The sequence below is a fragment of the Danio rerio genome, chromosome 9 (assembly GCF_049306965.1).
Source record: "Danio rerio strain Tuebingen ecotype United States chromosome 9, GRCz12tu, whole genome shotgun sequence".
NCBI lineage: Eukaryota > Metazoa > Chordata > Actinopteri > Cypriniformes > Danionidae > Danio > Danio rerio.
Genome location: NC_133184.1, coordinates 344,998 through 372,896, shown reverse-complemented (window position 1 = coordinate 372,896; position 27,899 = coordinate 344,998). Strand labels below are relative to the sequence as shown.

At 37.3% G+C, this 27,899-nt stretch overlaps 1 protein-coding gene across 7 annotated transcripts in view; it reads left to right on the top strand.

Moving 5' to 3' along the window:
* Window positions 1-27,899, top strand: part of si:dkey-11f4.7 — a 60,724-nt gene that overhangs the window by 4,460 nt on the left and 28,365 nt on the right. For 5 of the 7 annotated variants that reach the window (XR_012385069.1, XM_073912337.1, XM_009304390.5 and 2 more), the window contains exons 3-24: window positions 1,659-1,760; window positions 3,468-3,513; window positions 5,302-5,446; window positions 6,882-7,101; window positions 7,741-7,954; window positions 8,200-8,365; window positions 8,768-8,842; window positions 11,589-11,706; window positions 12,350-12,501; window positions 14,182-14,445; window positions 16,302-16,410; window positions 17,597-17,778; window positions 18,110-18,258; window positions 19,656-19,823; window positions 20,242-20,283; window positions 20,481-20,513; window positions 20,843-20,940; window positions 22,042-22,208; window positions 22,801-22,977; window positions 24,533-24,679; window positions 25,273-25,473; window positions 27,653-27,857. Coding sequence is in view for 6 of the 7 variants with exons in the window: in XM_073912337.1 (XP_073768438.1) it covers window positions 1,659-1,760; window positions 3,468-3,513; window positions 5,302-5,446; window positions 6,882-7,101; window positions 7,741-7,954; window positions 8,200-8,365; window positions 8,768-8,842; window positions 11,589-11,706; window positions 12,350-12,501; window positions 14,182-14,445; window positions 16,302-16,410; window positions 17,597-17,778; window positions 18,110-18,258; window positions 19,656-19,823; window positions 20,242-20,283; window positions 20,481-20,513; window positions 20,843-20,940; window positions 22,042-22,208; window positions 22,801-22,977; window positions 24,533-24,679; window positions 25,273-25,473; window positions 27,653-27,857 (3,180 nt within the window). In the remaining variant the exon portion in view is untranslated. The remainder of the gene's footprint in view (window positions 1-1,658; window positions 1,761-3,467; window positions 3,514-5,301; window positions 5,447-6,881; window positions 7,102-7,740; window positions 7,955-8,199; window positions 8,366-8,767; window positions 8,843-11,588; window positions 11,707-12,349; window positions 12,502-14,181; window positions 14,446-16,301; window positions 16,411-17,596; window positions 17,779-18,109; window positions 18,259-19,655; window positions 19,824-20,241; window positions 20,284-20,480; window positions 20,514-20,842; window positions 20,941-22,041; window positions 22,209-22,800; window positions 22,978-24,532; window positions 24,680-25,272; window positions 25,474-27,652; window positions 27,858-27,899) is intronic. The other 2 variants (XM_073912339.1, XM_073912338.1) reach the window with 2 other exon arrangements.

Sequence of the window (27,899 nt, the reverse complement as noted above, 5' to 3'; positions counted from 1 at the left end):
AGCGCATGTGACTGTGGGGGAAACCGGAGCACCCGGAGGAAACCCACACCAACATGGGGAGAACATGCAAACTCCACACAGAAACACCAACTGACCCAGCCAGGACTCCAACCAGCGACCTTCTTGCTGTTAGACCACAGTGCTAACCACTGAGCTACTTTGCAGCCTGTGTGTATGTACATATTTGAAATTCCAATGGTTGAAATATATATATTAATGTGCATTTCTGCAATAATTGTAAATACATGTTGCATAAGGCTTATGATATATTTGACATCCAGACATGAACTTGTACACTGTACACGTAATGATTTCAGACTTTTCTATGGGACAGCAAACGCTTTTTTCAGTGTTTTTGTATTGGGTTTATTTTTGTTTGCAATTCCTCTGGATTCATCAAAGCCTGCGCGTCTCATTAATGATGCATCACAATAAATCCAGCGAGTTGTGCAGTCAGCAGAGATTACCTTCAGCCCACGTCTGCTTGAGTGCTTTATAGATCCGTATAATCACGGCAGACGGTTTCTCACATATTTCCATTTATTTCCTCTGCTTTAAACTAATTCAACCTCATGCACACACACACACACACACACACACACACACACACACACACACACACACACACACACACACACACACACACACACACATCAATGTTTCACGCTGGCTTGCTGTGTTTACGGTAAAGTGTAAGTAAAGGATGGTATGATTGTATAAAGTGTCCCTGAGGGCTGGGGGAAGTTGACTTAAAGCTTTTAGTAAAAAAAATTAAAAACTAAACAAATAAATCAAGCGGAAGCAACAGATCTGCTGCCTCAGCTGAGTGTTTCCATAGATGTAATTATTGCTAAATAATCAAAATCTAACACTTTACCCAAAACAAGATGACGCAGCATTCTCATTATTTCCCATGCATTTAGGAGGAATAACGATGTTAAATATCCAGTGGAGAAAAGCCTAATTAACCCACGGCTGAGTTAGCGTTTACACTGCTGCATGATGCATTAGATGTAATTTTGTACATTAAAGACGGGGATTCAAAATACAAACATCTTAAAACACAAAGTGCACGATACACACACTGAAATCTGTGTCATCACACACAGTATCATACAGCACACGCAATGCATGCACACGGGCACACACACACTCACAACGCATGTACAAGTGCACACAAAGACAGGCACACAGATCCATGCGCGCACACACAAACACTCACACACACTTAAAACAAACTAACTCAAAGTACACAGAAATGAAGCAGTGGCTAATCCCAAACATAAACAGGATGCTGTAAAATGTGGATCTGAAGATGCGTCCATTAATGAAGATTCCTCAGAAATATTGGACATCAGCAGCGACGTCACGCAAACACAAGCCCCATCAGCTGATGATCTGACCTTCAGACATGCCTCACAGCCAGTGTCAGCTACTGGAGATGAACAGCTGTGGTAAAGATCTGTAGGCAAAGTTCTCCATTTGATCTCAGATCTCTATAGAGTGCTGCTGTTCAGATCAGATCGTTATGATGTCCTGACATTGACAAATGGGTCATTCATAGAGCGTCCTGACTTTTCCACATGACTGTAGATTGAATGTGACATTTAAATGCAGTTAAATAACTGATGCAAGTGTGTATGTGTGTTCACGTCCAGGGAAATCTGGCAGGTTTCTTCGCACTGTTTGCTCCACTGGCGTGATATTTCTGGCATTGCAATGTGGGATGCAGATCACCTTCGCATATGTTCCCAAGGATGGTAAGATCTTCCTTTTTAAAGTTGTGTACTGTGATATTGATAGCTGATGCCGCTGCGTGGACTTAAAGGCAAACCTTTATTTATCTAATGGCTTTATGGTCACCAACTGACCCAGCTGGAACTCGAACCAACAGCCTTCTTGCTGTGAGGTGATTGTGCTATCCACTGCGCCACCATGCTGCCCCTTGGATATTTAAATAAATAAAATAAATAATAATAATAAATAATAATAATAATAATAATAATAATAAAATAAATAATAATACTAATAATAAAATAATAATAATAATAATAATAATAATAAAATAAATAATAATAATAATAATGATAATAATAATAATAATAAAATAAATAATACTAATAATAAAATAAATAATAATAATAATTATAATAATAATATTAATAATAATAATAATATTAAAATAAATAATAATAATAAAATAATAATAATAAAATAAATAATAATAATAATAATAATAATAATAAAAAAATAAATAATAATAATAATAATAATAATAATAATAAAATAAATAATAATAATAATAAAATAAATAATAAAAATAATAAAATAAATAATAATAATAAATTTTATCTATAATGCGCTTGGCGTCACGGTGGCGCAGTAGGTAGTGCTGTCACCTCACATCCAGATAGTCGCTGGTTCGAGCCTCGGCTGGGTCAGTTGGTGTTTCTGTGTGGAGTTTGCATGTTCTCCCCGTGTTGGCGTGTTTCCTCCGGGTGCTCTGCTTTCCCCACAGTCCAAACACATGCGCTATAGGGGAACTGATCAACTACATTGTCCATAGTGTGAGTGATAAGTTGCAGCTGAAAGGGCATCCGCTGCGTAAAACACATGCTGGATAAGTTGGCGGTTCATTCCACTGTGGCGACCCCAGATTAATAAAGAGACTAAGCCGAAAAGAAAATGAATGAATTAATAAAGTGCTTTTTTTCAAACTGAATTTAAAAGTACGCTTGGCCTTGACTGGGTTTTATAGTCTGCATATTAAATATCTGTATTATCCATATTTCTCTTACGCCTCATAATGCTTGACATGAATTATAGGAGTAACTTTTGTTAAAGTAATCAGTGAACGGGATACAAAAAGAAAGTCTAACACACTTCTCTCTCAGTTGTCATTATGTATTATGTATTATTTTTAGCACAACCTTATTATTTAAAATGACTTCATGTAGTTATTTTGAATGAAAACTCCAATAATTGGAAATATTATCACATGCAGCTAAAAGCAGGATGTATGCACATGCTGAAAACTATTCTTAATGACATATAGATAGATTATAATATAATTATAAAGTGAATATATTGCATTTGCATGTGTGCTTGCTAAGAAAACACTCATATGCAGAAGCTCACATCACAAGTCTTGCATTAGCAGTGTGGTATCTGCCTTCTCTTAAGGTCGTTTTTTTATTATGTTGGAGACAGTAAAAATATATATACATGCGGCATGGACAACCACATGCATTTGCGCACCAGTTGTGTCTTAAACCACTTCCTGAAGTGGTTATATATATATGAGACATTGTGTAGACATTCAGGATCACTTTAAACCTTCATGGAGAACGATGGATTGATGGCATGGATAAAGTGCAATGTCGCTGATCACCTCACTTTAAGGAGGACAGTTTTATATTCTCCTTTGTCCATGCATTTTAATAATTCTATGTTGTTTTATTTTCCAGAGACTGGACCATGGGATGATGTTTTCTTTCACCTTGGCATTGTCAGGTGATTTATTTACTTTAATTCGGTATTCATGATGCTGAATGTGATAAACTGGCCGTGTGTTTGACATAATGCTGGGTGAAATAAAGCATTTCAAAGCTTTGGATTTAATTCAATTCATGTTTATTCCTATAGCACTTGTACAATGTAGATTGCAGCTTAACACAGTTCTAGTAAAGTCCAGATTTCAGAGTTGAAGTTCAGTTAAGTTCAGTTCTGTGTGGTTTAATATTCACTGCTGAAAATCCAAACACTGAAGAGCAAATCCACCCAAGCGCAGCTCCACAAGTCCTGATCTGAGCCGGTGGTGACTGTGGCGAGGAACAAACTTCACCAATTGACAAAGTTAAGGGAAAAAAAACTGGAGAGAAGCCAGGCCCAGTTGGGCATGACCATTATTCATCTGCACAAACTTCCGTTGTGGAGCTGCAGTCTTGGCGCTGGACTGCTTTTGTCTTTGTCATGACAGCTTGACGCTATCAAGACACCAGAACCTGTCATAAACTGCCATTATAATTGTGCTATGAATATTTTTCTGTGGTACATGCTGTATTTGTCATTAGAACAGTCTCATTAAAAGTGTCATTACCCTGTCAAATCCTTTTTAACATTATTATTATTAATATTTAATGACATTTTAATGACAGGTTCAGCTTGTACCACTGTAGTTGAGGTAATAAATAATATTAAAGACGCTGTTATAAATTTCAGGACATTTATAATGGCTTCATGACAATCATGTTTATGACAGGTTTATGACAGCTTTAAGTTTTGTTGTATTGGTAACGTCACATTGTTATGATAAAGATACAAAGCAGGTTGTGATGTGTTTGTTTATGTTAAGTCCTCATAACAAGCAATGTCATCTTTGCGTTTAAAATGACACAACTGAGAGGATGACACTTAATATCAGTTGATATAATTATATGTGTCAAGTCAAATGTTTGCGAATTTTCGAACTCATTTTGAAACAGCAATTAATAGCCCCTTTCACACAGTGATACCGGTAAATATCCGGAAAATTTCCGGAACGACTTTACCGGTATATTCAAAATAGCGCTGTTCACACAGGCGAGGACGTTACGGAAATTTTCCGGAAAAGAGCATTCACACATCCATTCCAAAATACCGCTAAATTCTGACATCATTCACCACAAATGAGCTTTAAACGGCTGCGCTTGTGTTTGTAAACATTTGACTGAATTACAAACTCTGTGGATGATCAATATTGTGAACAACTTTCGCAGGATCACTTTCGCATGTCGAGATGTTGATAATATGTGTGTGTGCAGGCGCTCACAGGCTGTTTCACAGGCACACACAAAGCTTGAAGGTAAACAAACAACGGCTTATCATAAGCATCTCATCGATGATTATTTACACGAACATATAAACGTGATCTGACTAACTTCTAGCAGCTGAATGTGTCTGGAAAAATATTCAAAGGCTTTTATTCTCACAAACCGCGCGGACGTAAATGCGTCTGACAGTTGTGGTTGGCTTAAGCAGACGTCTCACGTCAGCACGTTCTAGACGTGCACGCGCTTATTACAGCAATCTTCCTTCTGCATTCACACAGCGCAGCATTCCGGCAAATTACCGCTAATGTTACAACTTCTCTTTCCGGAAAATAGCCAGAACGAATTTACCGGTATTTTCAAAAAACACCTGTTCACACATACGGAAAGGTCTGTATGTGTGAAAGGGGCTATTGTTTGCTGAAATCATGTGCTCTTGAGTGATTGTTGTGGATTAGCATTATTGTACTGAATCTTTTTAAACTCTTCACAGGTTCAGTGAAGTGGACACACTAAACATAATCCGCCTGTTAACTCCAGATGTGGTGGTGTCCGTGTCAACACTGTTCATCATCCGCTGGTGTAAAGCCAGAAAGCCCCATCAGAGTGAAGACGGCAGAGCGATGTACAGCACTGAGGTAAAAAACAGCAGAGGGGCTCAGTACTGATCCTGGAGGTCAAAACAAACATCAAAACAAAAACACCTAGGACACATGTGAAATCCCATACTTCTACGGGGTTGGGGAAAGTTACTTTATAAAGTAATGCATTATCATAGTGAGTTATTCCAGAAATATAACTAAACTGTAAAAAAAAAAAAAAAAACTGAATGCATTAATTTAAAGCTGAATATAATTAAATGTATGAGTCCATTGAACTTATATTCATTTATTTTCTTGTCAGCTTTGTCCCTTTATCAATCCGGGGTCGACAGAACGAACCGCCAACTTATCCAGCAAGGTTTTATGCAGCGGATGCGCTCCCACAACCCATCTCTGGGAAACATTCAAACACACACACATACACTACGGACAACTTAGCCTACCTAATTCACCTGTACTGCATGTCTTTTGACTGTGGAGGAAACCCACGCGAAGGCAGGGAGAACATGCAAACTCCACACAGAAACGCCAACTGAGCCGAGGTACGAACCTGACCCTGAACCGTGACCCAGCGACCTTCTTGCTGTGAGGCGACAGCACTACCTACTGCGCCACTGCCCCGCCCCATTGAACTTATATGTTTAAACTAACTTGTGGAACTTATAAAATTAAATTAGAACATGATTAACTTAGTGTAATAAGTCACACTGCTGTCAGGACTAACGAATGGTATACTGTTTTTCAGTGTAGTTTTATTATTTTTGTGTTATTTGTGCATTGTTTCCTCTGACCCGGCTGAGGCTCTTTCAAAATTTGCAGGATTTTTCCTCTTTTATTAATAGAGGAGCTCTGCAATGAACAACACACTGCATAACCTTTATTTAACTTTAAAAAATACTAATGTAGGATAATGTTATCTTCTGTTAAACATCCTAAGCCAGAGCTCTACGTGCTGTATACAGATTAATTTTGCTGATTTAGTACTTTTAGTCTTGAAGTAAAATCAGTGTGATTAAGACTATAATCCCCTTTTCCTTTTCTCTTCATGTGTTCAGAATAATGAGAAATTTCCAGCGTTGATCACCTACTAATTCTGTATTCTGTAGTGTGCATTCAATAGATACTATCCCATAATAAACAAGCCTGAATGCTTATGTAAAGCACTTTGAATTGCCACTGTGTATGAGATGTGCTATAGAAATAAACTTGCCTTGCCTTTTAAAATCACAATACAGTCACAGACCTCAAAAACACATGCAAATGATGAATTATAGTCCAGACTCGACATTGCATATATTTGGATGTGAGATATCAATGCTGAAACCCTATATTGTGCAGCCCTATACAACACACACTCATGTATTATATCAAAACAAACCTTAATTTTGGGTCTGATTAATCTTTGCACAGCTCTAAAAACATATATGCTTTACAATCCCATTAAGATGCTGTAGTGCTGTGTGTTTTCCAGGGCTCGGATGAAGAGATGTCGGACTCAGAATGTGAAGCGGAGAGCAGAGGATCTGAGGACTCGTCTTTCGACACCTCCGCCGAGACCCGTATTTCTCCAGACGCATCTCCAGACGTCCTGCAGAAACTGATCCTGTTCGTGAGCGGTCTGAGACTCCTGGTGTCGTCTCTAATGAACAGTGCTGGAAGAGTCCTGGTCACCTTTCTGCTGGGACTGGCGGGTAATGCAAGCACACAGCTGAAGACTACATCATCCACCATCCTGTGAAATTATTATTTATATGCTGTTTAACAGAGAGATTATTACACTACATTTTTAATTATAATGGAAATGACTCATTTCTAATGATGACAGTGCATAATGTTTCACTAATTATTTTGTTAGACACTAGTGTTCAGCTTACAGTGACATGTAAAGGCTTCACTAGGGTAATCAGGGTAAAGTTAGGGTAATTAGGCAAGTCATTGTATAACAGTGGTTTGTTCTGGAGACAATCCAACACTAATATTGCTGAAGGGGTAAATAATATTGAGCTTAACATGGGGTTAAAACTATTAAAAACTGCTTTTATTCTAGCTGAAACAAAAGAAATAATACAGGAAATAATATGAAAAACTCCTTGCTCTGAAAAATTCACAAATAATTTAGACTTAAGCTGCATTTTTTAATCCATTCAATAAAAAAAAAATATATAAGATTGTCCAGAAGAAATATATAACAGAAAGCACTGTAAAAAGTTCCCCTTGCATAGTAAAACGGGACAGAAATAATAAAACTTTCCCTTCAGCGGTATATGAATATGTCTATGCATTCTGATACAGTCTAAAGCTGCAGTCGGTGATGTTGTGTATTTCCACAGGTATAACGTTCCCCTGTCTGACGTCGGCGCTGTATTTCAGTGTGTTTCTGGTGCTGGTGTGGTGCTGGGTGCTGGACTTCTCCATCTCTCTGCTGTTCTTCAGCTCTCTGTGTGTAATGATGACCATCTTCAGTGGAGGACACGTGCTGATCCTCTACCTGTACCAGCTGCCCCTCGCACAGCAGATCATTCCCCCTCACGATCACTTCTCCAGGTGCACAGATCAACATCTCTGAACTACAGTGGCCGAGAGAGCCTAATGTGCTGCTGTTGAAGAAAACGCATGCAATTACCAAAAACACCAGCAAATTAAGTGGAGATCCTCATCAGTTTGATAGTAAACGAGGGCAAATCCTCACAACACAACCAAATTAAGAAAACAGCACATGCAAATAGTATAAGTCTGACGACACATGAAAATTATTATTTGTAAACATCATTATTCTCTCTGTTTATCAGGTTGTTTGGTTTGACAGCCCTCATCAAAACCAACATGTCAGAGCCGTACAGCCTGATCCTGCATGAGGACAGCAGCTGGCCTGCAGTGGTGAATCCGCTGGTCCTCCTGCTGCTGTATTTTACAGTCATGAGTCTCCTACACAAGTGGGCTCACTCTGTTAATCAGGTACTTTGATGCACAAACACAAGGCCATTTATATATATATATATATATATATATATATATATATATATATATATATATATATATATATATATATATACTGCTCAAAAAACAAGGGAATAATTAGATTTACATGTCCGTTGTGTTGTTTAAGTGTTCCCTTTATTTTTTTGAGCAGTGTATATACCCATATGGACGTTGTATATGATGTATACGTGATGCACTGTCTGCGTTGGTGCAAATCTTCTTTATGAATGAATTATGATGATTTGCGATAGTTACGAATGGTCTTTACTGATATATGCAGCTTATTTTTCCAGTTCTGATTGCTTGTTTTCTATTCTATGTGAAACTGTTCATGTGTCCATGTATATCATTCTCATATACCATATGTACTATTCTCAGGAAAATGCTGAAAACTATGCTGAGGGCTCGAGCCTCTCCAAAATGCACAATTTCCCCCTGGAAAGAAGAGTAGAGGTAATAATATTAATGATTTATAAAAATAATGTATCTAAAAAATACAAGTAGATTACTGGTGACCTATCATTGCTTTCTACAAGATATAAACTAAGGCCCCGTTTACACTAGTGTGTTTTAGTTTTAAAACGGCGTTGTAGAATGAAAACGATCCGCGTCCACACTCGCGTTTTACCCAGCGTTTCTGAACTGCTCTCCGTCCACACCAAAACGCTGAAAACGCACATCACGTGACCACACACACACACTTTGGCTATCGCTGGAGCCCATCTACCCAGATGAGAGCTCTGCTAGTCGGACTTGCTCATCAAGCATCTCCCGCTGGATCTAATCTCACTATATTTATTAAACGTGATATTTCATTCATCTTGTTGTCTTTATCTAACGACATATTCCCTGACTTTGGTCATTGGAATCTATTACTTGTTCTCAGGTGTTTTGGCTGAGCGCAAAGATAAGTTAATGATTAATGAAACCACATAGCCTACATTCTGTATATTGACTGATCGCTTGCCTTTATTTCCTATAATGTATAAACCTATTGTATGTTATACTTTTATAATGGCCATTATCGATTATTAAAACTGATATTCAGCAAAAGAGAGGGTGTGTTTCGTATTTTCACTTAAATTGAAAAGAGGCAGTGTTGTTATCGGCTCCGTTTTGTTATAAATATGCACACAGTGAAGATGACGCTCATGCAGCACGACGCCTCAACATGTCTGCTGTCTGTTTAGTTGTTAATATTAAAATAAAAATAGGCAGTTCCTTATATCAAGTTTACATTTTATTGTTGAGAAAGTGAAACAACGTAGCCAAGGTGATGTGAATGCAGTTATAAAGTACACTGTTCCCTGTGAAGATTTACCCGTGTCCTCGGTATGTTTTCCATATCAAACTGAGAAGAAGAGACTGCAGCCTTGATCAAACTTGCGAAGTCTGAACTTACACGGAGAAGATTCAGGACTGAACTGTGTGTTAGGCTACTTAATATTGAGGAAAAGCCCCAATCAGAGAGGCGAATGTCTGCAGCCCCGCCTCCGTTTTCAGATGTCTCCGTCTTTCCCCATCCACACTGAGACGGAGCAGCAGCGTTTCAGAATGAAAACGGCCTCTCCAGCGTTTTCGAAACGCTCCGTTTTCGGCGCTCGAGAACTCCGGCGTAGTGTGGACGGATGGCGTAACCGTAGCAAAACTTATGCGTTTTCAAACTAAAACGCATTAGTGTAAACGGGGCCTAAGTCTCTGATGTCTCTAGAGGGTGAGAATGTCAGTCAAAGTGTTTCTGCAGACTGTGTTTATCAAGGGTGATTGTAAAAATAAAACAGTTTCACTGCTGGAAGCTGGTTATATTCACACACTGCTGACACACAACTGGGTTTCAACACCTTTGCCTGCTCAAACAACAGAAGTGTATCCACTGATGTCCTGAATTTCCTTATTGCTAGGAATTTAACAAAATCCTCAACATCCATTTTATACAAAACATGTCAAGAATGTAAAGCATAAACCAGGATAGCAGCATTCAGAAACAAATGTTCTTCTGATCATATTTTATTAATCCATCTGAGCACACTACAGAATATTCAGCAGATAAATCAATAACTTTGAGTACAATCACAGGATTTGCTTGTTTTCTGTGAATGCGCCACATGAAAATCAAATGTTTGAGGATCATTTCTAAATCACAGAAAGCACCAGTGCCGTGCTCACAGAGATATGATGTGTTTAAAATGAAAATATCCTTCATGAATCTTTGTTTTGGTTTTGACAACAACATAGAGACAATCCCTCTTCACACAGACATGAGAATCCTCATCTTCTGATCATGCTAAATCAGCCAGTTTGAGTGAGTAAGTCAGATTTGCAGTTCTTGCAGGATTCGTCATGAGCATGTGAGGTCTACATTTCATGATCGATTAAAACATTTTGCTTTATTTACTGTTATTACTGCATTTATTACTCTTTTTCATCCACTCAGCAGAAAAAAAGAAGGGAAAATCAGCACACAAAGCTGTGTAAGCAAAGAGGAGACATATTAATTGTCTTGATAAAAAAGCTAACTACAGAGCGATGGCCATGCGTTTATTATTTCAGCACACACACATAAAACTGTACTTTTTGATAATTAAGAAAAAGTCTAAACTGAGATGCCAGCTAGAACAAATGTTTACAGTGCAATCATATAATACACAGAATTAAAGAGCACTTATAGCAAGTTAGGACTGCAGTAATCAATACACAATTACTACAGTGCTGGGGTCTGCTTTTGTAAATGTGCATAGAAGCAATCCAAAAAGTGAAAACATTTTAATTGACTGATTAATAATTATTGCTCAAATGATAATTTAAAGTGCTTCAATTAAGTCAATAAGGAGTTAAATGTGTTTTACTTTTTTAGATCACAACTTTTGCACTGAAGTCTTTTGAGCTGAAACTCCAGACTCATGCTGGAGACACCGAAGACTTACTTTACATGTTGTAAAAAGGGCCTAATATGTCTCCTTTAAGAGAAACCTAAAAGCTGCAGCCCTTCTCGGATCTTATTCTCTCTTTATAACTACTATAAAGTGTCCTATCAAACTATCAAACCTTAAATTTCATGAAAACTGATAACATATCGTGACCGAAATATCAACAGTGTTGATGAAGACGTACTGCATCTTACCAGAGTGCAAAATGACTTCTTAGAGGAAAGACAGTGGTAAAGCGTCTCTCATCGTGTGCTGTTTCTGTCATTGTTCAGGCTATGGTGTGGAGAAGGACATGGCAAGACCCGGAGGATTCTGGAGTCAATCTGCTTCTGGAGGACGACTATGCAAACTGCTTTGCTTTGTCTCCTTATACACAGAAGATCTCTTATGGTACAACAATAATATAAAACGTCTACATTATACATATGTATTATACAAATGTATAAACAAAAGCAACTGAAGAATGTTATAAGGAAGGACTAAAAATAAAAAAACAAGTATAGACAATTTAAATTCCTCGTCTGATAGAAATGCAACTGGATAGCAAATCAATGAGCTTGATTCAGTTTTGTTTTTTAAAGAGTTCAGAGGACATAAAAAGACATCAAAAACACGTCAAATGCAAATCAATTTAATGTCAGTTGACTACCTTGATGTCAAAACGACATCAAATTAGGGTTAAGGACATTAAGGTAGTTTACATGTATCTTAGGGAAACAAAATCCAGTGTAAATTTGTAAATGAAGCACTCAGATGAACAGAATTCGCCGAATATTATAGCACATTTAGTGTCATTATTTTGGTGGCCGAAAGAGCATCGATGTGTTGGTCAAATAGACATCGATGTTTTGACATTAAATTGGTTTTATATCATGCTTTATGTCAATTTGATGTCAAGTTGACATCAAGGTGCCCACAGATGCCATGTAGATTATGACATGCAAACTCTTAAAATATGTTACTTGTATTGTCACACAGTTGTGCGTGTCGTTTATTCATATATCATACGTGTGTTTTTGTGCCAATTGCACAGAATATACTGTGGAGAAGGAGAGCTGTGACGGAGGGCATGAGATATTAAATGATGTGGATCCTCCGCCTGATCAGTCTGGACCCAGCGCTGTGGTTCTGCTGGGACAGTTCATCATGAAACAGAGCTACATCATCGCTCTCATCATCACAATGGTAACCTAATGTTTCAAATCATGTGGCTTCATGACAAGAGTTGTTGGATTCTTACGCAAATCATATGCCAGTCTTTTAAATTTGAGATTTATACGTTACACAGAAGCTTAATAAGTAAGGTTTCCTCTATAAAAGCTTAATAAATAATATTTTCGTTGATGTATGGTGTGTTCGGATTGGACAATATCTGGCAGAGGTAAAACTTGTTGAGAATTTTAAATCTGGGGGTTCAAAAAAATCTAAATACTGAGAAAGTTATAAAGTAAATAAAGTGGTCTAAAGTAAGTTTTTAGGAAGAAGTTATTATATGGCCACTTATTATAATAGAGTCACGTGTGGACACTCAATGCAGAGGGGGAGATGGATCCTTCAGCACACTGTATCGAGGATAAGCGGCTTTTACTCTGGATGTGGAAAGCGATACGCTATGAAACACATTCAGTTGGATGGCTTTCTCTGAACATAGAGCAAAAGCCTCATAACTTAAAATAGTTCAATTTTACCATGACAGTCTACGACAATTACCCATGAGGTCAGTATAAATTTAATATAATTCAAAAAAGTCCAGATATTGATTAAAAAAAAATTGACGGCTGTGTTAATTTTAGTTAAGACTGAATTGCCTCTTGTTCCAGTTTTAAAATAGTTAGATATAAAAAAACGATGGGCTTTTCATGAGACAATGACATCGCCATACTGAAATGGTCTATATAGGAACATTTTAATTCCAGCATTATATTAAAGAAAGACTTTTTCTCAGTAATCAAGAAATCTATAATCCAAAACTAGTCATCAGACAGACTTCACATGTGTATTCTTTCATTCCAGTCTCTGTTTCAACGTTTGTTAGAAGTCTATTTTCTCTGACAGCCTTGTGTTTGAGAACAGGTCTACTTTAAGACATAAGATGTTTTAGCACAATAAAAAATGCTTGCTGGTTTAGCTTAAAGCAGATTTAGCAGCTGGCCTCTGGTCATATTTAAACACGCATTTTTCCACATCATTTTGCCAATACAGGCTCATTCTGAAAGCGTAGCCCTGTATACATTTCTGGAGATGGCGAATTGTGTAGCCAGAAGTACGTATGGCTGCATTTCATCTTTAAAATGAACACTAGAGGGCGGTATGATGCTGTTTCTTTTTGCGCTTACCAGCTGACCGCTTCCACCTTCATCCACCTTCATGTGGACGGCTTTCAGCTGTTACTTGTTTGTTTAGTGGCTCTCCATGTAAGCCAGCGGACTTGAGACATCGAGAGAGGTTGACCACGACAACAGGGTTTGAGTCTGGCGAAGAACAGTTCCAGAAAGCCAGAAAGACAAAAACAACAGCCAAAAAATAGCAGAGTGAGAATAATAACACTATTGGTTGGGTTTAGGGAAGGAGGAGGGTAGGTCAGTCAGTCAGTCAGTCAGTCAGTCAGTCAGTCAGTCGACAGCGGCCTCTGGTGGATTTACATGAGAACAGCAAAGCCAAATGGCACTAGCAAGAGAAGTTTGAGATCTCAAGAAGCGTACGCAGCGCCCTCTGGTGGATTCACGAAAGTAAAAACTGCAAAAACACGTGGCTTCTGGGACTATTTGTAGCCCTCCAGAAATGTATATAGCGGTCGAATGCCGTCAGAACTAAAAAGTTGGGAAACATCATGCAACTGTGCTTGTTTTTCTGGGGTGTGTGCAGGTTTGGAGCATCTGCTATAACTCCTGGCTGACGTTAGTGATGCTGGTGTGGTCGTGTGTGATCTGGATGCTGAAGGACCGACGGCGGTTCGCCATGCTCAGCGCTCCTTTCCTTGCCGTCTACGGGACGCTGCTGCTCATAATCTCGTTCATCAGTCAGCTTCATCTGAAGCATATTGCCGTTTTCCCTACTTTACCAAAGCTTGTCTTGATTGACTTTGATGCCTATGGTTATCCTGTGCCCTGCGTGCACCTTGCTGCAAAGGTGTGTATTCAGCATTGTTTGATATCGCCTTATTAAGAGCCGTCTCAGATGCTGCTACTCCATTGAATGGGATGTTATCAATGATAACTCAATTGAATGGGTTGGTTATCAGCTCATAGATGAGTGCTCACATGGTGTTATCATCCATCAATATGGAAAGACTAAAATTCATAGGTTTTTCATTTTCAATCTACCGTCTTGCTCATGTCCCAATGAGGGTTGGGGTTAGGAGACATGCCTCCTTTAAAAAAATCATAAGTTTTACACTTTTGATCTGGCGTCTTGCTCATACCCCAGTGCGGGTTGGGTTTTAGTGTAGGGTTTGAGCTCATGCCTTCTTTTAAAAAAATCATAAGTTTTACATTTTTTTTATCTGACATCTTGCCCAGTCCTCAGTAAGGGTTGGATTTAAGGCTAGGATTTGGTGGCATGCCCTTTATATCTCTTAAGTTTTACCATTTTGATCTGAGATCTTGCCCATTCCTCAGTAAGGGTTGGGTTTAGGGGTTGGGTTTGGCAGCATGCCATCTTTTTAAAGTCATAAGTTTTCAATTTTAAATCTATCGTCCTGCTCATTCCTCAGTATATGTTAGATTTACTGCAAGAGTAGGGTTTAGTAGGGTTTAGAGACATGCCTCTTTTTAAAAATCATCGGTTTAACATTTTTGATCTGGTGTCTAACTTATTCTTTAATGATGGCTGGGAAGGTTTAGGGCAGGGGTCACCAAACTTGTTTCTGGAGGGCCGGTGTCCTGCAGATTTTAGCTCCAAACCTAATCAAACAAACCTGAACAAGCTAATCAAGGTCTTACTAGGTATACTTAAAATACCCAGGCAGGTGTGTTGAGGCAAGTTGGAGCTAAACCCTGCAGGGACACCGGCCCTCCTGGACTGAGATTGGTGACCCCTGGTTTAGGGTTTGGAGACATGCCTACTTTTAAAAATCATAAGTTTTACAATTTTGACATTTTGCTCATTCCTCAGTAAGGGTTTAGGGCTAGGGTTTGGTGGCATGCCCCCCCTTAATTCCTAAGTTTTTACTTGTTCTGGTGTTTTGCTCATTCTCCAATGAGGATTTGGTTTAGTGATGGGGTTCAGAGGCATGCCTTCTTTTTAAAATCATAAGTTTTAGTTTGACTTAAATCATATTTCTGTCATGAACACTCTCGAGATTTAGTATGGTAATGAACATGCATATGGCAATGTTGATGTATTTGGTCTTGGCGGTATAGATCTGCTACGCTGCTGCTGTTGCTGCTTTAATTATTATGGCAGAGCAACTACTGAGACCTGCTGCTGCCAGTATGTACACAGACATGTCATCTGAGAATATAACATGCAAACATAATACACATGTAGCAGATCTAAACACAGGTGGAGCTGGGGTGGAGGAGGGTCATTAATGATGCGGGAGCAGATTAGGTGACCTGTCAGTCAGAGTTTCATGGCAGAAATTTCATGAATTTGTACAAATTAGTTACTTTGGGGTTTAAGGTCTGTCATATTTGTGAAGGTGATTCACCATATGGATGGATAAACTAAACTGAACTGTGACAACTGACCTGAAGCTGTTTCAATTGACTAGAACCTCATCTATGTTGAGCTGCTTTGACACAATCTACATTGTAAAAGCCCCACAGAAATAAAGATGAACTGAACTGATTGGATGGCAACCGAAGTCTGAGCCAACTAGCAGCCTACTGGCATTCTAGCCCATACCTATGAGCTGATAACCACAGATAACAAGCCATTCAATCCAGTGACAGCATCTGAAATGGCTGCCTTTTTAATAGAAATGTTGATGAACTATGTGTAACTTCCCATGTGTGTCTTAAAACCCAATGAATTCTTTGCAGGTTTCTTATAGTTTTAGTTTCTGGATTTTGCTTAGGCAACGGCTGATAGAAAAACATGAAGAGGAGCTGCAGAACGAGGATGAGCTAAAGGAAGTCAAAGTTCAAGCACGTATGAGTTTCCTTTCAACCTTTAGCTTCATAATGATGTGTAATGAATAGTTGGTGAAGATTACTATAGTCCAGGGTTTTTCAAAGTCTAAGTGGGCCTCCCTTTTGACACAACTTATCCATTGGTGCCCCCTCCTCCCAAACACGCACGCGCACACGCACACACACACACACATAAAAGACACAGACAGATGTCAGACTGTTAACTCACTTTTATCATCATTTGCATGAAAGTGCAATTATTTACAGAGTAATAACAAGTATTTTAATATAACGTTTTTAAAACTAGGATGATGGTTCAATATGAATAGAACAGATCCAAGAACTGTCCATCCCGGTCAAAACAGTCGGAGTTTAGCGAGTCTCATGCTGTCATTAGCCAAAATATCTTGACAAACCACACATAAAGGTCGTGGTTCATCAGCTGGTCCTGTCCACGTGAATCCTAAACTCAAATACTGATCATCATATCGTCGTCTTTTGGGTTTAAGCCGTGAACTTGAAGGCTTTGAATCGGGGGGTCTCAGAAACCGACCCATTGTGTTAGCAGGCATATACCTGTATTGGCGGGCTTGCCAAACAGAAGCGAATACACAGCTATGGCCTTCTGGGTAAAAAAGGTTTTCTTATTTTTGACGTATTATTTTTTTTTAGCTTTGTTTAATTAAAACGTTTAAATATAATAAAAAATACATATAATAATTAAACTTAATAATTATATTTTTATTATGTAATACTTTTTCCCGCACCTCCCCTGACATGCTCCCCAGGGGAGGCGCGCCTCACACTTTGAAAACCCCTGCTATAGTCAATACAATAATACTAAAACTAGCAAAACAAATTTAAAATAGTAAACATCTGAAACAAATTGTGTGTGTGTTTTTTTAAACCATGTTTAGTAAAAATTATTAATATAAAAATCTGAATGAAATCAAGCACAATACGGTGCTTGTGAAACACAAATTGGCAAATTTTTGTATTAAATTGTAACAAAACAAAGCATGAATCTTTAAAATAACAAACATTTTTTTATGGTGAGATCCAATGAACTCAGCACTATGTTCAATTGCCATGAACTGAAACATGTGGAATGTAAGGATACACTTTCATTTAGGAAAAAGCTTTAAAACACATCTTACCTTATAATGCATATATCATGATAATGTGTGTGTATGTTTCTGTTGTAGGTGACAGCAGTAATAGTTCTCCAATAATTGTAGTGTTGGGATCATTAGTGAAAGGCATGTTGGTCAAGTACTGGATCTTCTGCTGTTGCTTCATGTTCTTCTATGTCAGTTTCTCGGACAAAGTGGCGGTCTACAAAATCCTCTATATCTGCTTGTTCCTCTTCGGTGTGGTTCTGTATGAGGTAAGTGTGAGCCTTTTCTGAGCCAGACATGCCTGATCTATGTTCTTGAGGAGACATCCAAAACTCTTAAGCCTCGTTTCCAATGTACAAGTCCATGGTGCAGTTTTTCACAGCTCATTTCAATAGGAGACAGCAGCTCATGCACACAAAATCCAGTCGATTCCACAAGCATGGCATATATGCAATTCAAGTTTATTTTATAGCTCTGGTATCTACTAGAAATAACTAAAATGATCAGTCTAGCCTAAACAAATCACTTTCACATCTGTCTCTTTTCAAAGCACAGTGTTTGTGAGCTGTGTTTAGATGCTGTTGGGGTTGCTGTGTCCAGGTTCATTATGACGTATGGAGAAGTCAGCTGAAGTATTTCTGGGCCGTGGTGGTCGGATACTCCATGCTGGTGTTGATCCTGATCTACATCTACCAGTTTAAGAGCGTCTGTAAGCTGTTTCAGCAGATATTAGGCCTGTCAGAGGAGAGGTAAACACACACGCTGAGCGTATCTATTACCCAATCAGACTTTATACACTGATGAGACATGACATTATTCAATGTATTCATTATTTACTATACAGATTGTGTCAAGGCAGCTTAATGTAGATGAAGAAAAGAGAGCAAAAGCCAAAATATTTCACATTTTACAGCAATTCAGGCAGGCAGGAGAGTAGTGATGAATGCTGGTGTAGTTCTCCTTCACTGTGAACTACGACGTGTGTCTACCAACACTTTGGAAGATCACTAGATGACCAAACTCCCAAAGTGTCGGTAGACAAATGTCCAACCCTAATCAAACACACCTGAACAGCTGATCAAGCTCTTACCAGGTGTACTTGAAACACCCAGGCAGGTGTGTTGAGGCAAGTTGGAGCTAAACCCTGCAGGGCACCGGACCTCCAGGATCGAGATTGGTGACCCCTGCTGTATAGTTACTATAGTAGTTTATAAGTACTAGTTCTATTGGATTGCGTCCCCTGGGGTAATTACATTATATTAAAGACACAGCAATAGTGTCAGATGCAGCTGATTGATTTTACAACACCAGGGCAAACTTTCTAGCCTATTTACAGCACTGACATACATAAAAAAATTAAACGAAGAATAGACTTGGGGCTTTTGGTGTGTATTTACTCATTCATTCATTCATTCATTCATTCATTCATTCATTCATTCATTTATTTATTTATTTATTTATTTATTTATTTATTTATTTATTTATTTGTTCATTCATTTATTTATTTATTTATTTATTTATTCATTCATTCATTCATTTTTTATGTATTTATTTATTTATTCATTTGTTCATTTGTTCATTTATTAATTTTTTTCATTTATTTATTTATTTATTCATTTATTTATTTATTTATTTATTTATTTATTTATTTATTTATTTATTCATTTATTCATTTGTTCATTTATTAATTTTTTTCATTTATTTATTTATTTATTCATTTATTTATTTATTTATTATTCATTCATTCATTCATAAATTCAATCCATTGCATGCAGGATTTCTGTATTAATAACCACCTCAGAGGATATTAGGGGTTGTGAGTCACTGGAATTGTGATTTTTGGGGTCGCAGGCCGTAAATTTGGGGAACCCCTGCCTTAATTAACCTAGTTAAGCCTTTAAACGTCACTTTAATCTAAATACTAGAGTCTTGAAAAAATATCTAGTCAAATATTATGCACTATCATCATGGCAAAGAGAAAAGAAACCAGTTATTAAAACTATTATATTTTTCAATGTCTTTCTCTCCGTTAAACAACACCTGGGAAATATATTTAATAGAATTAAAAATTTATAAGAGAGCTAATAATTAGTGACTTCACGCATATGTCCATGTTTATGATCATCTGAAACTTGTGTGATCGTAGCCTGCGAGATCTTGGACTGGAGCAGTTTGACACGGTTGAACTCTTTGCACGAATCTTACGTCCAGCTTTCTTCCTCCTGGCCTGCATCCTTCAGCTGCACTACTTCAACTCGGACTTCCTCTGTCTGACTGATCTGAACACAGTTACAACTACAAACAGAGCAAAGAGGTGTGTCAGAAACACAACACATCTTTTAGACAACTGACAAACAGCAACTACTTTATAACACTTTAGAAGATTTAAAGCTCCACATAATCGTCTGCTCTGAGGTTGTAGTTTAGTCATATTTTAGTTCAGGGACTTGCTTACAGCAGCGTTTCAGAGTTTTTGTCCTGTTTCTAGTACAAATATCTACTATTTTTTTTAAATCAAGAAGCGTTTTTTAGACAAGCGAAACTTATAGTGCAAAAATATAGTGTTGTTTTCAGAAATATTGAGTCAAAATGAAGAGAGTTTTTCCTTAAAACAAGCCAAATAATCTGCCAATGGGGGAAGAGAAATAATCTTATGCCAAAATGAAGATTATTTGCTGTAAATGTATTAATGCTAGGTTATTTGAAATATAATTGTTATCTTCTGATTTCAGAGAAGAAGACCTGAAAGAAACGCTTCAGGGGGTTTTTGACATGTGAGTATTTGATTACTTGAAGCAGATTTAGCTGCTTATTTGATACTGATTGATTAATTATGTGAGCATGAATGAGCCACAGACTTGTGGGCAGTGTGCTGACATAGGACACCTTAATTTTGAGTCTTCCACTACATTACATTCCTCTCCCAATTACCTTTGTGCTCCTTTATGAACTCTTATTTTATCTCCTGCAGAATGAAGAAAAGCTCTGAGAAATTGAAGACATGGTAAGCGGCTCATTTAGGACTGCATGATGCAAGAGTGCATGTTTATGTTGCAGATAAAATCTTCAGTTTTAAATCAGCACACTTAAAGATCCACGCCAGAACCACTGCTGAACAGTGAACACTCATAAGTGCACATGTAAATCAGTACACAGCTATAACATCATGCAAGTCACAGAGCTAGAAGACATGTCTCATCATTTACTCACACTTGAGTGGTCCTAAACTTTTAATTGTTGAACACAAAACAAGATATTGTGAAGAATGTTGGGAAAAAGCAGTTATTGGCAGGATGTTAAGTGTGGTGAAGCATGATCTTTTCTCCATTAAAGGCTGAAGGACGGGCAGCTACGTGGAAAACAAGCCGATCAAATGAACACCTCATCTTCCACCTTGGACGAACATCAAGAGTTAGATTCAGAGGATGATGGTTAGTAATATTCTTACCTGAACAGTTTGGTTTAAAAAGCACCATATACACATTATCCATTCACCATACTGCAGGACTGATTATTTATTTATTTATTTATTCATTCATTCATACATTTATTTATTATTTAATTCATTTATTTATTAATTTATTTATTTTTCTATTCATTCATTTTTATTTATTCATTCATTAATTCATTCATTTATTCATTCATTCATTTATTTATTCATTCATTTATTAATTTAAGTATTTATTTATTTATGTATTTATGTATTTATTTATTTATTCATTCATTCATTCATACATTTATTTATTCATTCATTCATTTATTTATTTATTAATTTATTTATTTTTCTATTCATTCATTTTTATATATTCATTCATTAATTCACTCATTCATTCATTCATTTATTTATTCATTTATTTATTCATTCATTTATTAATTTAAGTATTTATTTATTTATTTACTTATTCATTCATACATTCATTCATTTATTTATTTATTTATTTATTTATTTATTTATTTTTTATTTTTTTATTCATCTATTCAGTTATTTATTTACTTATTTATTTATTCATTCATTCATTCATTCATTCATTTTTTTATTCATTTATTCATTCATTTATTCATTTATTTATACATTTATTTATTTTTTCATTCATTCATTTATTTTGTATTTTGTATTTATTTATTTATTCGTTTATTTATTTAATTATTTATTAGTTTATTCATTTATTTATTTTTTGTCTATTCATTTTTATTTATTTATTAATTCACTCATTTATTCATTTATTTATTCATTTATTTATTTAATAATTTAATTGTTTATTCGTTCATTCATTTATTTATTCATTCTTTTATTCATTTATTTATTTATTTATTCATTTATTTATTTATTCATTTATCAATTAATTAATTTATTCATTTCGTTCGTTCGTTCATTCATTCATTCATTCATTCATTTATTTATTCATTCATTCATTTGTTTTCACACATCCTCAATCTTGAACATTTGATCTACAGTTAAGTAAACGGATCCAGCAGGTAAAGCAGAGATGTGTGTGTGTGTGTGTGTGTGTGTGTGTGTGTGTCTGTTGCAGTGCCGGTGGTGGTGCAGCAGTGGTTGTTGGTGTTGGAGCGGCTGCACGAGCTGATCCTGCGCTTCGTTCTGCTATTATGGAGAGTTCAGGAGCTGTGCTGGAGGTTACTGGAGCTCCACAGCTTCAAACTCGTCTCTACCGGCATCATCTGGGTGTGTGTGAAGGAGGTAATGCACCAAAAAACACACAAATCTCACTCTTTATTTTAAGGTACAAGTCTCACAACCATAAGGGGTTTAAACCCAGTTGTGTGTCAGCTGTGTGTGAATATAGCCAGCCTTAATAGTGAACATGAATGAATTGTGTTTGTTATAATCAGACTTGATGCAGAAACACTGTGATTGACATTCTCTCTTTGTACGTGTCATCAGAGGGGGAAGCCCCGCCCACTAGTGCCCATATCTTCATCTCATTAGCATAATCAGCAGCCCTGAGTGAGAAGCAGCCGTCTGTCCATTAGCCATTAGAGTGTTTGAGCTGCTGATGATAATGTCAGCATAGACTAAGAGGATTATAGATGTGGAGTTCTAGATGAACAGCGACAGGAGCCACATTGACTGACTTTTGCTCCTTATTAATAGAAGTAGTAGGGCTTAGGCTTTGAGTAGGATTAGGGATGTAGAATAAGATGGGGATGAAGTGCATCCAGGCGGTTGTTATCACAGAACGAAGCCTGACAGGTTTATCAGCTGCCCAATGTGAAGCTGAGCACTGTTAGTGGGAATGGATCCTTAAACTAATGCAATGTGTGTATTTCAGGTTTCACTGATGAACTTTGTGTTTTTGGTGTTGTGGACGTTTGCTCTGCCCTATCCGAGACTGCGGCCTGTGGCTTTCAATGTGTCCTCTGTGTGGGCCTGTGTGATGGTCGTCTGTAAAATGATGTACCAGCTGAAAAGCATCAAACCCTCAGAGTATTCATCAAACTGCACTGCTGTAAGTATTGTGTATTGCTTCATAGGAAAAGTATCTTCATAACCGATAAATGAATGAATACGAGGATGAGAATGAAGCAAGTAATAAAAACTGTAGTGGATTAGACCTTCAAGAAATTACACCAAACCTTGCTATGGATGGTAGATTTGTGATGGATAAAGTACATCCAAGAGGTTGTTATCACAGAATAGTGCCCCACATCTTTATCAGTTATATAACAGAATGGGTGACGCGGTGGTGCAGTAGGTAGGGCTATTGCCTTACTCGCTGGTTCGATCCACGGCTGGGTCAGTTGGTGTTTCTGTGTGGAGTTTGCATGTTCTCCCCGTGTTGGCGTGGGTTTCCTCCGGGTGCTCTGGTTTCCCCCACAGTCCAAACACATGCGCTATAGGGGAACTGATCAGCTACACTGGCCGTAGTGTGTGAGTGTGAATGAGTTTGTATGGATGTTTCCCAGAGATGGGTTGCAGCTGGAAGCGTATCCGCTGCGTAAAACATGCTGGATAAGTTGGCGGTTCATTCCGCTGTGGCGACCCTTGATTATTAAAGGGACTAAGCCGATAAGAAAATGAAGGAATGAATAACAGAATGGTTTACTCTGCAAAAACAACCGCCTGGGTGTTCTTTAGCCTGTTTATTACACGGCTACTTTCCCAAAAATAGACACAAAACATTAATCAAAGCTGTAATTGTTTATTAGTTCTTTAATTAAAGTAAAAATGAGGAAACTACATGGAGTATACACTAACCTACAGATTATTTCTGTCACAAGACAGCACCAAACTGTCAAAAACAGAAGTGTGACGGGTATAAATATGATTGTGAATGCATTCAGTGATGATCAACATGATTTTGAGCTCTGTGTTATTCAGCGGTTGTTATCAGGGAATAGCAAACCTTAATATGTTGAAATTGACCTATCAGAATCAACTGTTCCAGACAGCCATGTAATAAAGCATGTTAACCTGTTGAATGTAGGTGATTATGGCTTGTTTCTTGCCATGGTTAGTCATACATACACTGTATATTTTGTGTATTTTGTGTTTATCTGTGGTGGTGAATTGCATTATGGTATGTTGATCCACTTCTTATGTTGTAAATTCAACTCTACAGTTTAACAAAGTGACTTCATTGACGTTTTAGTGGTTTGAAATAATAAAAGAAATAATATGTAGAGGAATAAGTGTGTAAAATAACAGAGAATGTGCTGCAGTTAAGGCTTCTGTAGCGTAATATACAACACCAACACACACAATACTGCACTGCCAGCCTGATCTTACGAGGAAACGTAAGTATTGTACGTTTTGTCAGTTTAGTGACTAATTCGTACAAGTTCAGTCGATTTTAAAAAGGAGGCGTGGCACCCATGAGTGGGTGATGAGCAAATCGTACTATGTTGTACAAATTAGAATACAAATTGATACAAATTCGTACGAAGGGGAAAATAAAATATCCGAACATGAATCACAAAATACAGAGATATTTTTACAGTGTACATGTCCAAAATGTTTCAATCGTAATGTAATATTCTGACTGCCCCTTAACCGCCCCTTAGGGTCTGTCCTCCTCCAATGAGAGTGGGACTCTTGATGTTCCAGCTGATCTACTGGGGAATTCAGTTCTGTATTCGGCACCAGTGGACCCTTTCATGTGGGTCGGCGGACTGAAGAAGTGTGAGGATCGCATCCTGCCCTGCCTCTGGGTATTCTGATTACTGTTATTAACACAATGAACCCGTTATTAATATATTTATTTTATATCAATTCTTTTTTAAATATCACACTGTAGATGACGGTCTACCTGAGTTCATTTTAATAATCCTCGTGTGCTGTTTGGTCATTTACATGTACTCTGGCCTGATTTTGAGGCTTAATTTGGCCACAGCTTTTTCTTTTTAATCAAATGTTATGATTTCTGCTGACAAACCTTTTTTTGACACATATTGTGTCTAACCTTTCCTTATGTTGGTGCTGTTTTTGCCTCATTGACTTCCATTATAATCACAGTTTTTGATTGCAAAGCCGTGATAGCATATAATCATGCATTCTTGATGCTTGTTGTTGGTTTTCCCTGTTGAGAAGAGGGACAAAGTGTCATTTTTTTATTGCCGATCATGCCTTTTTTTGGTTTGTTTAGCGTCACCAGCTGGACAGTTTAATAATAATTTCCATTTATGGGTGAAATAAATTTCTAATGTTGACTGAAGTGTATAAAGATGCTAACTGCTAAAGAATAATTAAAAAATAAAAACTAATTATTCCATTGACTTGTTTATTGGTGATTCCATGTGAACAGAATCACCTGTTGATTTTAGGTCTGCTTGTGGTGGACGTGACGGTCCATCGACACCAGCTCCACCACCGCCTCCAACACGGCCTAAAAACAGCAAACAGCAGCATCATATTTCAGGCTGTCACACACCATCACCTGGACCACGGCATCCTGCCCTCCGTCAAATATTTTGTTAATTATTTCTTCTACAAGTTTGGTTTAGAGGTAAGTCAAATTAGCGTGCAGTTAGCTTGAATATGATATGCTGTTGCTGAAATGATGTGAGCTGCATGGTGAAATCTCTCCTTTATAGGAGACACCTTTTAAAGCTTTAAGAGTTTCCTCAGTACACCTACAGATAAACTGAAAAAAAAAATCTGTAATTTTACGGTGTGTTTCTGGCAGCTGGGGTGCCAGAAAAACAAAACGGCTGTTAAATTACAGAAATATACAGTAAATTATCAATTAAATTATAGACATTTCCTTACATTTAAATTTCTGGTAAATTTCTGTAATTCAACCTCTGTTATTTTACAGTAAATGTCTGTAATTTAACAGCCGTTATTTTATGTGTTTTATCAGGCACCCCAGCTGCCAGAAATAAACTGTAAAACTCTGGATTTCTTTTACAGTGGAGTTTAGAAATATTTCAAAACATCACTCAATTAATATTAATTACAGTTTGGCATGTAATGTTTTACAGTAAATGTATTTGCCACTCTTAACTGGAGTTGTCTTTGGGGTGGCACCTTTTCAAAAGGTTCACATTTATACCTAAAGGTCCATTTGGTACCTCAACGGTACACCGAAAAAAGTGGTGCATGCAGAACTGTTGCAAACAATTTATTTGTGTTGAATTTAAACAAACTAAGTTTAATAATGTTCAACCTAATTTGTTTGTTTAAAGTCAGCCCAAAAAAAAAATAGTTTACAACCAACTAACATAAAAAAATTTAGTAAATCCAAGGAATCATCTTTGAATAATTTTTTTCAGTGTAGAGCCGGGATCGAAATTATTCCTGGAAAATTCTGACATAAAGTTTTTGCTGAAATGTAAAGAAAAGCTGAGGAATATTTGCCTCTTGTACATCGTTTGATTAACTTTTGGGAGAAGCCTTGGTCATTTCTGGTCAATAAAAACTTGCTGGCTGAATAAAAGGCAAGGGAAGTTTATTTCACATATCATACCCAGTGGCTATTCATAGTGCTTTACATAAACAAGAATAAAAAACAAGTATAAGAAAAAAATAGAAATGATTAAAAACAGATTAAAATGTGTTAAAACTGGTTATAAAAGAATCAAAAAGAGAAAAGAACAAAATAGTGCGATCTGTTGGAAGTAGCACAGTGCTCATACAGCTAAGATGCGTGTTCAGTCTTGATTTGAATGCGCCTTGCTGATTTAAAAGTTATTTTTAGGGCTCTAATTAATGATCTAGGCACAAAGTCTAAAGCGCATGGTGCAAAAGCATTAAGAGCGTGTCCGAATCCACTTTTGCTATTTTAAGGACAGAAAAACAGGGTTTGTGCCCTGGCGCATGCTCTAACAGGGTTGAGCTTATTCTCTTAATCAGATATAGATGTGCTTTGAGAATAAACCAATCAGAGTCTTGTCTCTCATTCCCTTTAAGAGTCAGTTGCGTTGCTCCATGGTGTATTTGCTGTTTACATGGCGAAAAACTGAAGGCTTCACTAGCAAGAAATCAGTTAAACAGAGCATCTGCAGCACGAGGATAAAGAACGAGCCTCCTCCATTCAGCCTTCTTTACCTTACTCCTTTACTTTACTCCTTTACTTTGGTGGAGTGAGGAAACGGTGGAAACTCTCTCCACTGGACACATCTATTAACCCACATATTTAATCTCCTTTGTTAAACACAAAGATTTGCTTCAAAACTGTTTCTAAATTCAGCTTTAATCTCCAGCAGAGGAATAAATGAACAATAACAATGAAGTGTGGTCAGAAAACTGAGTGATATCCAAACACACGTCCTGTTCTTATCCAACAGGTGGACAAATCTAAGCTTGTTTTTAATAAAACTAATGTAAATCTGCAGATAATCAATAATATTGCTAATAATAATCACATTATACACATGCAGATGGTCATAAACTGAAGAAGCCCCCCGTGGTGAGGAAGGCATGGAGGCAGTGTGTTTATATTGATGTAGAGAATCATCATGTCTGGATCATTCTAATCCTTTAATTGTGTTCATCTGTAAAGATATGTGTGTGTTGTTGTACACCCTGTGTATTTTAAGCATTGTATAAGCCTATATTTGCCAGGGGTATAAATAATTTCGGGCTTGACTGTATATATTAGTCTCAGTAAATGTGAAAAACGAAACGTTTCAGTCATATTTGAAATAAACATAAGAGATTTTCCTTGTGGTTTTGTGCATCAGGTGTGTTTTGTGGTAGCGGTGAACGTGATTGGCCAGCGGATGGATCTCTGTGCGCTTCTGCACTCCTTGGCTCTTATGGTGGTTCTGGCTCGTCGGCGCAGGAAAGCCATTGGAGAAGTCTGGCCAAAATACTGCAGCTTCATCGCCAGCTTCATGGTGCTGCAGTACCTGCTGTGCATCGGTGTACCACCGGCCCTCTGCAGCGGTCAGCTACTCTACATTTATTCATGAATCACAGTCATTTAAA